The 15,471-nt window shown below is 33.7% G+C and overlaps 1 protein-coding gene across 2 annotated transcripts in view; it reads right to left on the bottom strand.

Annotated features, from left to right (window-relative positions):
• Positions 1-11,609, bottom strand: part of LOC143233491 (NPC intracellular cholesterol transporter 1-like) — a 47,684-nt gene extending 36,075 nt beyond the window's left edge. The window contains exons 1-5 of one of the 2 annotated variants that reach the window (XM_076469774.1): positions 11,455-11,609; positions 3,700-3,853; positions 2,892-3,114; positions 2,073-2,312; positions 1,463-1,677 (exon numbers count right to left, since the gene is read on the bottom strand). In XM_076469774.1, the coding sequence (XP_076325889.1) occupies positions 1,463-1,677; positions 2,073-2,312; positions 2,892-3,114; positions 3,700-3,853; positions 11,455-11,514 (892 nt within the window). In that variant the 5' untranslated portion in view covers positions 11,515-11,609. The remainder of the gene's footprint in view (positions 1-1,462; positions 1,678-2,072; positions 2,313-2,891; positions 3,115-3,699; positions 3,854-11,454) is intronic. The other variant, XM_076469773.1, reaches the window with a different exon arrangement.
• Between the last annotated feature and the right edge of the window lie 3,862 nt (positions 11,610-15,471).

Here is a 15,471-nt window from a genome sequence, read left to right as displayed (position 1 = left end):
TCATATCTTTGATAAAAGTTTACATTTATTCTCAAAACAGGGGAAATGAAACAAACAAGCAAAAACTAAGTGTTAAATAAATTTATTTTAGAGATCTTAGGACAATTTTTAGTTTTGACCAAACAACAATTTTGGTTTGACATGGTAAAATATTTTGTGTATAAGGCAGTAACATAGTTTGAACTTACTGCAAAGCTACAAGAGGTGTCTGTGCTAGCTTTCCTTAATTTATCAGTGATAGACTAGGAGAAAGGCAGCTACCTTAACACCACCCATTGCCAGCTCTTTTATTTATGAATAGTGGGATTGACTATTACACTATACCACTCCATGGTTGAATGAGTGAACATATTTAGTGTGATAGGAATTTGAACCCATGACCCTCAGACTGTATGTTGTCCTAATCACCAGGACATGTCAGGCCTGACAGTACAGTGAACATCTGGGATTTATATATATACATATCCATTGAAACAATTCAACAACAATTTTCTTTAAAAATGACGAATATAATATGAGTAGTCAATCTGATCCCTTGGAATAGACTGTATATGCAATTTGATTGTCTAGAGGGTCATTTAAAACCTTCTTTTGTCATTTCAGAAGTTATTTCAATGACAAAAATTTCACTGTTTTTCTTAAGCAAAGGATACTGAGAGTAATACATTGTTTGCAAAAATGTTCAGGTTTCAACGTAATGAGTGCATCTAGTACAACAGAATGTTGATATCTGCTTAGTAGCTGTGAGGATTTTATCAACTAAATGCCACTGTTCCTTGTCATTTTATTGAGGCCAAGAAAATATTCCTTCCAAAGTAAGAATTGTTATTTTTATAAGAAAGGGGAGATATTCAATTCAAGTCAATTTATTTTTTGACGGTAGAATAAAATCATGTATGTATATAATGCATGTGTGAAAAATAAATAAATATAAAAACCAAACAATGACAAATATATACCAAAACATGTTCCTCTCTTTATGCATTTTCTCTGTTCGTGCTTCTATCTTTGAAATATTTATTTCAATCAGTTAACAGAGGAAGTCCAATTTTTTCATAAGATTTCCTCACAAAAAGAAACGTTTTTTTTATCAAGTGTTTTTCTTCCCAGATTGACCATTTAGCACATACAAAAACTGATAAGTTAATGTTGATATCAATATAACACTTTAAGAATTAAAAAAAAGAATAATTTTCCAGTAATGTACTCTCTGATAAACCACTTTGATTTGTAATAATTTTTCTGTACTTAACCAATGAGGAAGTACCAAGCATGACAGACAGACAGACAGACATGTGGCTATTATATATGTGTGTGTGTGTGTATTTATATATATAGAAAGAGAGAGATGGGCTTTAATATAAAAATTAATTAAGTTATTTCTAAAGCACAGGATAAAACATTAGTCAAACACAGTTTATCTAATTATGATTCTGATATTGTGCTACAATGCATACAGTACCTGATGTATGTAGACCACTGTAGTAAGCATACACAGTAATTATAACCTGAACAACAATAATACAGATGATGGCCATCACAAAATAAGCCCCATCTATGTATAGCATCAGTGGTCCTGATGACTCTAACACATCAAAAGGTGTTTCAGCAGGGCATGAGTCAGGGCAGTCACGACACGAACAAGCAAAACCACTTGAAAAAATTGCTTCTGAACACCTTGAAACAAAGAATGTAGTCACATTAAAGTTAAGCCCAAACTGGTAAAATTATTTTCTAAGTATCTTGAAGTAAAGAATGCAGTAACAGTAAAATCATGTCAGTATGTATCAAGACGTTTCTTAGAATACACAGATTTTAACCATTTACTAAGTTGTTTAACTGTACTTAGTGACTGTACTCATATATGATGTATTTATGACCCTGTATGAAATAAAGACATTTGAATTCCACAGAAGTTTATGCTTTCTTGCTGAATAATAATTTAGACCAGGATGATAGAATGAAAATTAAGGCTTTTAGACTAACAAGAACATTGCCATATATTCTCGATTCAAATATTACTGTCTAAATATGTGCAAATATTTACACATTAAAAGATATAAACTACTCACTGTTTAGCATTATCACCAAATGGAATGAAGTTCTGTCCATGTTCCTTAATGTGAAAATCATCTGTCACCTTAAAGTTAATCTGCATTGGAGAGAATCCACCGTTTTCTAAAGATTTACCAAGAGCAACCAACAGCCCCTCAGAAGTACACTTCTCTGCCATACATATGGTCTCTAAAGCTGTCTGACCAGGACTTATGCCTTGAACATCCTTGCAAGAACTGAACAAGCCATCTGCATACCTTTACAACACATCCAAATTTCTGTAGTCCTCACACCACAGTTACTTCAACTTCTTTAGAATACTACATATTTTAAAATGATTTGGACTTGCTACATACATTTAGTGTTTATGCATGTAAGATTGATAAATGAGTGATAATTATTAGGACAAGTGGTAAATGGATAGATAAAACAATGTTTATGTAAATATTACACAGCGATCGAGTAATGTTTCAGAATAACTTATTCCATCATCAGAGAAATCTGTGTTACAAAAATGATTATTATTATAATTATAACATAATCAGTACTTAGCTACCGTGTAATAGACGCATAAATAGTGTTTTATCCATCCACATACCACTTGTGTAATAAATAAATAAACTAATGTTTGTGTTATATTATAATTGGAGTGAACATAATATCTTTAGAACTTGAAATCAAGTCCTTTGATAATTTTGGCTAATCAAATTAAATCTAAATTCATTAACTTTTGCAATAAAATCTGAATTTTTCATCAAAAAATTATTTTAAATGTGTGACAAGTGGCGACACACTTAGTAAAACGTTAAAAAACAAGTATTATTTCCAAAACTTACTCTCTCTTTATATAAAAGTTGAGCTGTTTCACCAAATTCTCAGTAAATTCAGTGACTTTCAGAAATAAGCTATGATGTGGTGAACAAGTCATATTACAAAACATACTTCTGAAGTTCCACATACATGGTGGACATCGACCTAAACCAAGAACTTTGGGAATCTCTAGGTTCGTCTCTAGAGTTTTTAGCTGATCTTTATTGCAGCAGACAGTAGTTTGATCTCCTGAATTATGCATAACATTAATTAAAGAACATATAAAAATGAGCATTTTATATGTTAAATACACCTAACATCAGTTATATAACATAAATAAGGACACAACTTATAATGTAAAATACATCAATTATAAAAAATGATATATCTTATCTCTTACTCAGAATTGCCATTAATTAGATACTATAAGTAATTAGACATGTATTCTGAAAACATACCTACCATGATATAAATATTATATTCATACACATAATCTGAAAAACAACTTGAATTAATTAACTATTACAGATATATATTATATTCTGAAACATGTGTAACGTTGATTGACTAATATGAAAAATAAAACAAATTATATGTTTTACAAATTGAATAAAAGGACGTTCAGTTTTTAGTGACAAAATAAGATATTATCTAAACAAACTGATGAAACAGATACATGTTCTTTATGTAAAGTGATGAAGATGGTGTAATACTTAAGTGAGACAAGTATTAGCGATATAATTCTGAAACAACAACAAAAGTACAAAACATCTTGAATCAAACCATAAAAATGGATTTTAAAACCCAAACGTAATGCGTTTAGTCTTCACGTGCCTTGAAGTAACTCTGGACAAGTTGTTTTCAGAAGCTTCAAGGTCTCTTGGTCAGTCACTTCCCTTGGAGGATTGTTGTCCTTACAAGGTACCTTATTTTCCTTGTCGTAACATTCTCCATACCACACACAGTTGGTGTCCTTTCCATCTATAGCCTAAGAGTGAATGTATGACAAGTTCTGACTTTTAAGCAAAACGATTTTGTCTATTATCTGTTATATCAATATAAAATTGTACTTTAAAGATTGTAAGTTAATTTTGTTTAACAGTCCTTATCTACTGTAGTGAAAACGTTATTCATCTCAAAGACTACTTTTGTTTCTTTAATATGTTTTAATCATTTTATAGAAATATTAGCAAACAATGCTGTGCTGGTTAAGGTTGTCAGTCAAAACCACCTACCACCCACTCTTTGACTACTTTTGTCTAAACGAATAGTAGGGTTTGACTGCCACTCTTGCAACACACCTAAGGATTCAAAATGTGGATCAGTTTTTTTTTATAAATTTATTGTAGCAGGACTAAACCACAAATAATCAAATCCACTACACCTAATAGTATATGACCCTATAATCAGAACTATTGGTGTGGGCTACACATAATACTATCTGATTACATTGTCAGAATTGTAGGTGTAAGCTACACCTAATATTATCTGAAAACATAACCAGAACTGTTGGTGTAAACCATACCTCATACTATCTTATCAAATAATCAGAATTGTTGGTCTGAGCTACACCAGATATTATCTGAATACATAGTCAGAACTGTTGATGTGAACCATACATAATACTATATTCAAACTTGTTTATGTGACCTATACAGAAGACTAATCACACAGTCAGAACTCATCGTATCATCTAGTACTGTGTACTACAGCTGTATGTACAATCTAATACTGTATGACAACATAAAGCTGCAGGTGTGATCGAATACTGTATGATAACATAAAGCTGTAGGTTTGATTTAACACTGTATGATAACATAAGCAGTAGGTATCATAACATTAAGCTGTAATTGTGATCTAATATTGTATGATAACATAAACCTGTAGGTGTGATCTCATATTGCATGATGACATAAAGCTGTAGGTATGACAACATTAAACTGTAGGTGTGATCTAATATTGTATGATGACATAAAGCAGTAGGTGTGATCTGCTATTGTATTATAATATAAAACTGTAGGTTTGGTTTAATATTGTATGATAACATAAAGCTGTAGGTATGATCTAATATTGTATGATGACATAAAGCAGTAGGTGTGATCTAATATTGAATGATGACATAAAGCAATAGGTGTGATCTACTATTGTATTATAACATAAAACTGTAGGTATGATCTAATATTGTATGAAAATATAAAGCTATAGGTGAGATCTAATATTATATGATAATATAAAGCTGTAAGTATGATCTAATATTGTATGATAACATATAGCTGTGGGTATGATAACATAAAGCTGTAGATATGATCTAATATTGTATTATAGCATAAAGCTGTAGGTATGATAACATTAAGTTGTAGGTGTGATCTAGTATTGTATGATAATATAAAGCTGAAGGTGTGATCTAATACAATTTGATAATATAAAGTTATAGGTGTGATCTAATACTGTATGATAACATAAAGCTGTAGGTATGATCTGATATTGTATGATGACATAAAGCAGTAGGTGTGATCTACTATTGTATTATAACATAAAACTGTAGTATTGGTCTAATATTGTATGATAACGTAAAATTGTAGGTATGATCTAATATTGTATGATAACATAAAGCTGTAGGTATGATATAATATTGTATGATAACATAAAGCTGTAGGTTTGATTTAACACTGTATGATAACATAAGCAGTAGGTATCATAACATTAAGCTGTAGGTATGATATAATATCGTATGATAACATAAAGCTGTAGGTATGATCTAATATTGTATGATAGCATAAAGCTGTAGATATGATAACATTAAGTTGTAGGTGTGATCTAGTATTGTATGATAATATAAGGCTGAAGGTATGATCTAATACAGTATGATAATATAAAGTTGTAAGTGTGATCTAATATTGTATGATAACATAAAGCTGTAGGTATGATATAATATTGTATGATAGCATAAAGCTGGAGGCACGATCTAATACTGCATTGTAACATAAAACTGTGGGTATGATCTAATATTGTATGAAAATATAAAGCTATAGGTAAGATCTAATATTGTATGATAACATAAAGCTGTAAGTATGATATAATATTGTAAGATAACATATAGCTGTAGGTATGATAACATTAAGTTGTAGGTGTGATATAATATTTTAAGATAATGTAAAGCTGAAGATGTGATCTAATACAGTATGATAATATAAAGCTGTAGGTGTGATCTACTACTGTATTATAACATAAAACTGTAGGTTTGGTATAATATTGTATGATAACATAAAATTGCAAGTATGATCTAATATTGTAGAATAACATAAAGCTGTAGGTGTGATCTAATATTGTATTATAACGTAAAGCTGTAGGTTTGAGCTATATCTTATACTTCTAGTTGCACTAATGATACGCTGAAAGATGTAAATGTAATTTCCACTTTATTCTTTCTGATTACGTAATCAGAGTTTTGGGGTGTGACTTTAATGCCAGACTGCAAACCGTGCTCCAAATATATCTCACAGCCTTAACTTGTGTTCATAAACTGTAATATATTACTTTATAAATATGATTTAACTTTTTTGAGTAAGATCTTCTTTTTAGGATTCAAATCTTTTGGATGGCTAGTGACCCTCCTTCACCCCACAGTCTCATAACGGTAAGATAAACTTTTATATTCGATATTTTCCAACAAAGAAAAAGTAAATATAAGAGTAACATTGAGTAGACAGTAACAATACTGTTGTGCAGAAACATAAAATATTACATTTAATGATGAAAGGTTTGGTTCTTACAAAAAGCCGTATGAACGTCAGAAAACACAAACGCAATTGAAAGTTTGGTTGATGTTTAGCATAGTGTTATATGAACTATTAAACAATTACTACAAATGTAACAAATGAAAACTTAAATATGACAATATACTATAAAATATGCTTAAAAATATATCGAGACTAACCGTAATCATTACATGAACAGAGTGTTGAGTACAAGTTACAAAGACACATTTTTACATGTAATCTTTTAATGGCAAGTTAAAAAAACCTGTGATTACATGTAACCCTGTTAGTGGAAAGTTAGAAAAACATTATTTTACGTGTAACACTGTTATTGGTAAGTTACAAATACTTGTTATTACATGTGACACTGTTACTGGAATGTTACAAAGACTTTTTGGTGCACGTGTCACTACCATTGCTAAGTTAGGAAGACTTGTTATTACATATCAAACTGTTATTGGAATGTTACAAAGACCCGTTGGTGCACGTGTTACTACAATTGGTAAGTTACGAACACTTGTTATTATATGCGACACTGTTATTGGCGTGTTACAAAGACCCATTAGTGCACGTGTCACTACCATTGGTAAGTTGCAAATACTTGTCAATACATGTGACACTGTTATTGACAAGTTAGAAAGACCTATTGGTGCACGTGTCGCTACCATTAGTAAGTTACGAATACTTGTTAATACATGTGACACTGTTACTGTAATGTTACAAAGACCTGTTGGTGCGCATGTCACTACGATTGGTAAGTTAGGAAGATTTGTTATTAAATGTGACACTGTTATTGACATGTTACAAAGACCTATTGATGGACGTGTGGCTACCATTGGCAAGTTAAGAACACTTGTTATTACATGTTATTGGCATGTTTCAAAGATCTGTTGGGGCACTTGCGACTACCATTTGACGCCCTGTTGTTTATTATTAATACTTTGTCTGTTAAACGCTAACCACTGAGGTATGTCGGGCACCCAATTTTAGAAGAGTTAATATTTTGTTTAGAATCAACATTTCGAGAAAGTCGTGGCTAGTGTTTTTTCTTTTGTATTAATGTGTTCGCCAGTCTCTCGTATGATTACTGCTTGTTTTTTGTTTTTTTTTCTGGATTTATTCCGATGAACTTTGAATATTTTTTAGGACAGCTAAACCTACATTATCTATTCATAATATGCTTGTTTGTTTTTTTGTTTGTTTGTTTGGAAATTTCGCACAAAGCTACTCGAGGGCTATCTGTGCTAGCCGTCCCTAATTTAGCAGTGTAAGACTAGAGGGAAGGCAGCTAGTCATCACCACCCACCGCCAACTCTTGGGCTACTCTTTACCAACGAATAGTGGGATTGACCGTCACATTATACACCCCCACGGCTGGGAGGGCGAGCATGTTTAGCGCGACGCGGGCGCGAACCCGCGACCCTCGGATTACGAGTCGCACGCCTTACGCGCTAGGCCATGCCGGGCCGCATAATATGCAATAATAATATAATAAATTTCCTCTAGCGTTAATAAATCACTCAAAATTTGTGTTGAGTTATAGCAGCGCTTTCTAGTATTAATAAGAAACAGAAATATTAAGTTGACATATGACAAGGCACGTCATGGCCACGCGTGTTAAGGCGTTCGACTCGTAATTCGAAGATCGCGGGTTCGAATCCCGGTAGCACCAAACTTGCTCGCCCTCCCAGTCGTGGGTGCGTTATAATGTTGCGGTCAATACCACTATTCGTTGGTAAAAGAGTAGTTCAAGAGTTAACGGTGGATGGTGATGACTAGCTGCCTTCCCTCTTGTCCTACACTGCTAAATTAGGGACGGCTAGCGCAGATAGTCCTCGAGTAGCTTTGCGCGAAATTCAAAACAGACATGACAAATATCTTCTAGTACTAAATCAGAACTAAATCACAAAACTGATCCAAAACAATTCTGAACACACTTAAAAAGATTTACGAATACAGGAACAACAAACACAGTATATCCACCACTTGAACTGAATGGAGAAACAGCGTACACTAACATAGAAAAAGGTGAGATATTTAAAAAAACACCTAGAAAACACGTTCAAGACACATCATGAACCAGACATGAAAAGATACTTCTATAATACAGTTAATAACTTTATTGATCACAACAAAACCATTTACACACCTATATTTCCAGTCAACACTATTACACACCAAGAGAAAACAAAAGACTGGAGCACTCATCAACTGAGTAAAGATATCACTGTAACGGAAGTCGTAACTGCTATTAACAACACAAAAAACAAAGCCCCTGGAGAAGATGGTATTCAAGCTATCCTCCTAAAACACGGCACTCAGAGATTATATGAACTCCTAACAGCTTTATTTAATCTCTCATTATCAGCAGGATATATCCCCGTTTCTTGGAAGGAAGCAATAATTTTGATGTTCCAGAAAGAAGGAAAGCCAGCAAATAAACCAAACAACTACCGCCCAGTTAGCTTAACCAGTTGTATTGGCAAAGTATTAGAGAGGATAATTAGTAATCGTCTCTCAGTATACTTAGAAGAAAATTCAAAATTACCAGAAATTCAAAACGGATTTCGAAAATACCGCCAAACCTCAGACCACCTGATTCGACTTACAGAATCAATTACTGACAGCTTTAACAAAAACGAATGCACTGTAGCTTGCTTTCTCGATATTGAGAAAGCTTTTCACACAGTGTGACATAATGGTTTGCGTCATAGGTTACATGAAATGGCTTTACCCCAGGTAACTGGGGTAATTCGCTGGCTGTCCAACTTTCCTAAAACCGAAAGTGCAAAGTAAATGAGAATGGGGCCCACTCAGGGTCCTTTTCACCCGAAGCAGGAGTCCCGCAGGGAGGGGTTGTTAGCCTATATTATTTATCATGTACGTGAGTAATATGCCTCTGTCGGACCTAAATTTAGGTTATGCATCACAGTACGCTGACGATGTAGCAGTCTGGAAAAGTGCCCCCACTCCGTCAATAGCAGCAACGAACCTACAACCAGTCTTAAATAACATCGAAGAATACTGCCAGAAATGCAGAATTAAAATCAATATTCCGAAAACCCAAGTGATATTATTCAGCAGACTCAATAAGCTGAAAAAACATCCACCAAAGCTCTACATGAATGAATCACTTTTACTGACTGCTACTTCTGCTAAATTTCTAGGTCTAACCTATGATTCAAAATTAACGTGGTTACCGCATATTAAAAATATACTGAAACGAATCTGGAAAAGAGCAAACTGTGCAAGAAGTCTTTCAGGTAAAAACCAAGGAACATCACCAGACAGCATACTTAAAATCTACAAAACGTACATTATACCCATAATAGAATATGCATCACCTGCCTGGATTAACATAGCACCCACACATGTACAGAAACTTCAACGTATACAAAATTCACTTCTAGCTTCGGCATATAAAGTACCACGTAGCACCTCAACCACATTCACGCACAAGTATGCAAACATAGACACAAAATCTGAAAGACTCTTGCATAATTCTCTAAAATATTTCAATTAGAATTGGCATAAGAAGGACTTAATGTGTGATCTCGACAGATATCACGTACATGATGTAAATAGTCCTAAATACCTCTCCCCTTTTAACATGTATTTAAGGAATGTTGCACAAGCTGGCCACCTTGCACTAGACACTTAATCCTTGTTTTTCTTTTAATGATCCTAAATTTTCTCATTATTATTATTTTCTATTTATTTTTTTTTAAATTTTATTGTTACTACTAGTAGTAGAGCATTTTCTCCATGGGGAAAAGCAACATAAGAAGAAAAAGGAGAAAAATACAAAAAAAATATATATATATGAAAAATATAAAAAAATCAAAATGAAAATCAAAAAGAAGAAAAAATACAGAAAATATATTAAAATAAAATAAGAAGAAATAATTAAAGGAAAAAAAAAAACTTTTATTGTACGTCCATGCATGGACTGTGCCCTGAAATGGGCCTGAGTACGGTGTTATACTTTTACTCTGGCCCAAAGATATAAAACAAATCGCTGAACGACAGACGCTATCAACGTTCGGGAGGGAGGAAGAGGTCTAATGTACCTGACCCTCCTGGGTATTTAACATCAATACCCAAATACCCACTCAGCGAGACTCGAACTAGTACTAATGTCGTGTTGAGATATAGCTAACGCCTTCTAGTATTAAGAAAGTACTGTAAAGTTGTGTTTAAGTATATCGAAGATCCTCTTTACTTGTAAAAACATTTAGTCATGTTAAAATATATTTAATTTCACGTGATTGGTGATACTTATGTCTTTAGTTTGTAAAAGAGATAAGTCAACACTACTTCATACAGAGTGTGTTTCCGTTGCACATTAACACATCTAAACCAAATGGTTATTTACTTTTCACTTTCTATCTGCACCAAATTATTCTTTTAGATTTCACAAAGTCACTCGAATTTTCAGATAAAAAAAGATGTTATTTTATAAGGAATGTAACACTTAGGAAATGTACACATAGAAGTGTGTGTGTGTAAAAATAATAAATACGAATAATTTTAATTTCGACTTAGCGATAAATTATTTGCATTTAAAATGTAATGTGTATCCTCTGAAGTGTCATCGACACACTATTCAAAAAATAAAACTACAAGCTCCGGTATTTTCGATACAAATCAGCACGTGAAACTGTGTAAATCTCGAGTTAAAAAGTGAGAAACGGAACTCGAATGAAGGTATTTCATTTATCGTGTTATAAACCTTTATAACGGTTCAGGCTATTAACGTTAAACAAAAAGGGGCGTAAAACGTTTTACTACAACAAATAATTACAATAAGAAATGACTAATATACACTTACTTTCGCATTATCCGGTAAAGCAAGGAAAAATAATCCAAGTAATAGAAATAAAATCTTCATTCTGAGAGTTTCTCACGCAGCGATTCGTGACGTTACCTGATTTACACTAGGTAAGAAATTCTCAAATCCACGCTCTACCTGGTTATCACGTGCCTACGCGTGAGTCGAAGGGTGCTGATAAAATGGTTGACTTATCAATGATAAATTCCAAATAGACTGAAAAAAAGGTTTCTCTCGTTCATTCGGAACCAAGAGCATGTTTTCCACTCCAGAAAGATTTTACGGAATAGTGGACTTGTAGCTATTCCAATGACAGATTATTATATTTACCACTATAAGATTTTATGCAATAGCGAACTTATAACTAGTTCTGTTACATATCATACCTCCTACTCAAGAAAGACTTTATGTAATAACGAAATTGTAGCTAGTTCTGTAACACATCATACCTCCTACTCAAGAAAGACTTTATGTAATAACGAAATTGTAGCTAGTTCTGTAACATGCCATACCTCCTACTCAAGAAAGACTTTATGTAATAACGAAATTGTAGCTAGTTCTGTAACATATCATACCTCCTACTCAAGAAAGACTTTATGTAATAACGACCTTGTAGCTAGTTCTGTAACATAACATACCTACCACTCTAGAACGACTTTGTGTTATAACGACCTTGTAGCTAGTTCTGTAACATAACATACCTACCACTCTAGAACGACTTTATGTTATAATGGACTTGTAGCTAGTTCTGTAACATAACATACCTACCATTCTAGAAGTACCTTATGTTATAACGAACTTGTAGCTAGTTCTGTGACATATCATACCTACCACTTTAGAACGACTAGTAGTTAGTTAGCTTTACTATTGTTGTTATTTACCGATACTAATCACTTAAGAGTTACATCAGTTCTTTATTTATCGATATCAACTATTTAACAAGTACAAGACATATCTGTTGAGACATGTAAATCTGCGCTAGCCGTCCCTAATTTAGCAGTGTAAGACTAGAAGGAAGGCAGCTAATTATTATCACCTATCGCCAACTCTTGAGCTACTCTTTTACCAGCGAATAGTGGGATCGACGGTAACATTATAATGCCCCCACGGCTGAAAGGGCGAGCATGCTTGGTATAAAAGGGATTCGAACCCGTGGCCTTCAGATTACGAGTCGAGTGCCTTAACCACCTACCCTGTTTCTGATGATGATGCTTAAACAGTCATAGGTAAGTCAGAGTTAAACTGTTTTCAGCTGTTTATTTTGAAGTTGTCTTGTTTCGATTTTGACACGTCAGTTCTGCATAGTGATACCTTAATAAATGTTGACTGAGAGGAATAAGCCATAGCTCTTGCTAAGTATTCTAGTAGTACTTACATAGCTGGTGGCCAAGTGTCATCTACTCTGGTAAAAGTTACATATATGATGGTCATGTGTAACCAACTCTAGTGATACTTACATAGACGGTGGTCATGTGTAACCAGTTCTAGTGATACTTACATAGCTGGTGGTCAGGTGGAACCATCTCTAGTAGTACTTACACAGCTGGTGATCAGGTGGAAACTAGTATATCGGTATTTACCTTTATTTTAAAAAGTAACGGTGTGTGTCCGTTTGTATATGACAAACGTGGTATGTACACCCTAGCCCCTCATATGTGTTATGGGGGTTGGCATTTGGATCTGATAACACCCTTCCCCATGTCTTCATCGTGCACTAAACGGATACGCCAGTTAATGACCCACAAAAATATATAGTGAACATAAAAAAAAAAAGAGTTGAAATGGGATTTTGGACGTAAAGCACAGACATACATAAGATGATGTTCCAACTCTCATGTTGGTCACAACAAACCAACGATTACTGGGTTAGGATATAATACCACAAAATAACGATTTATTCTCAGTGAAAAGAAAGTGTGTTAATTGTTTTATAATCGTGCGAGAAACAGTTCTACTGAACTACTTATACTGCACGATGAAAGGTCAACATGATCACAGGAATTACTCCAAAATAATTGAATTTGAACAGCGAGTTTAAAGGCCAACATTTTTAACAACCGTACATTCACGTAGAAGAATTCGTGGAAATTTTTGTTATTCACGAGTGTGTGTATAAATCTTAACTGTGTGGAAACTAGGAACAGCTACATAAACAGTCGGTTGTTATGGCAACGTCTACTTTCAATTACACCATCAGGCCTTTTGGTAGGAAACACCTAAAAGTCGAGGAATAAGATATAACATTAAATTCCTGGTAACACCCTTACAATAACAACAACGCTATGAAAACCAGAATGTCAGAGCTTACATTCTCTGACACCAGGTCTCCATGTTAAACACTATTGTTTCACACTTTATAACTTTATGTTATCGATTAAAGATTACACGTACACAATAGGTCTATAGTCTTTTTATGTCTTCAGTAAAACTACTTATACTGCAATTAGTTTACACACTAAAAAGATTAACCTCACTGTTCCGTTGTTACTTGTAGCAGTACAGTCTAATCCAAATAATCTCACTGTTCAATTGTTATTTAAAGAGTACAGTCTAATCCAAATAACCTCACTGTTCAGTTGTTACTTGTAACAGTACAGTCTAATCCAAATAACTTCACTATTCAGTTGTTACTGGTAACAGTACTGTCCAATCAAAACAACCTCACTGTTCAGTTGTTACTTGTAACAGTACAGTCTAATCAAAATAACCTCACTGTTCAGTTGTTACTTGTAACAGTACAAGTCTAATCCAAATAACTTCACTATTCAGTTGTTACTTGTAACAGTACTGTCTAATCAAAACAACCTCACTGTTCAGTTGTTACTTGTAGCAGTACAGTCTAATCAAAATAACCTCACTGTTCAGTTGTTATTTGTAACAGCACAGTCTAATCAAAGTAATCTCACTGTTCAGTTGTTACTTGTAACAGTACAAGTCTAATCCAAATAACTTCACTATTCAGTTGTTACTTGTAACAGTACTGTCTAATCAAAACAACCTCACTGTTCAGTTGTTACTTGTAACAGCACAGTCTAATCAAAATAACCTCACTGTTCAGTTGTGACTTGTAACAGTACCGTGTAATCCAAATAACTTCACTATTCAGTTGTTACTTGTAACAGCACAGTCTAATCCAAATAACTTCACTATTCAGTTGTTGTAACAGCACAGTCTAATCCAAATAACTTCACTATTCAGTTGTAACTTGTAACAGTACTGTCTAATCAAAACAACCTCACTGTTCAGTTGTTACTTGTAACAGCACAGTCTAACCAAAATAACCTCACTGTTCAGTTGTGACTTGTAACAGTACCGTCTAATCCAAATATCCTTCGTCACCAGTGTTTTCTTCCATTGTTATTTACAATTTAGAGGCTGAGATTCACACGCCTGTTTCTACAAGGTAAGAAGGGTGAACTCACCAAAATAGTGTTACTTTACTCTGATATATTCTACAACGTAAGAGAGAAAGAAAAGATTGAGTAACAATGCTTGTCATTCCAAGGCCGACGAAGCCTTCCAACCAATACCAGAACTCGTAAGGACGGTATTACTACAGTTTTATATACTATGGTGTATATTGGGATATGTAACACCTTTAATAAAGGTCAGGGATACACCCAGTAATAGGTGAAGTACAATAGTGTTCAGTCCATGTGTTCACTATCCGTCATGCAACAAATTCACTTATTTATTCTCTATAGTAATATGTTCTAGTTCTCGTCAGTGTTATAAAACCACGTGTTTATCTTGCACATGTTACAATTCATATAATGAAATGTTTCTAGCCCGGTATTTATTTAGTTCAAACAGAGAGATAAGGTGATATAAGCTTCACTTATCTTGGAAACAGTACAGGTATTAAGTACGATAAACATGAAGAACATATCTAACAAAATTCCAAGGTTCACCACAGTTCCGCTATTCACACACACTCAAGGCTTTGGGTTTAATATCGTTAGCCCACTCAGTTACAAGTTAAACACAACTGTATCAATTTGCGATTTATCTGCACGT

Source organism: Tachypleus tridentatus, chromosome 12, assembly GCF_004210375.1.
Source record: "Tachypleus tridentatus isolate NWPU-2018 chromosome 12, ASM421037v1, whole genome shotgun sequence".
NCBI classification, from domain to species: domain Eukaryota; kingdom Metazoa; phylum Arthropoda; class Merostomata; order Xiphosura; family Limulidae; genus Tachypleus; species Tachypleus tridentatus.
The sequence above is the reverse complement of the archived record's forward strand: the minus strand, read 5'-3'. Positions and strand labels throughout refer to the sequence as shown.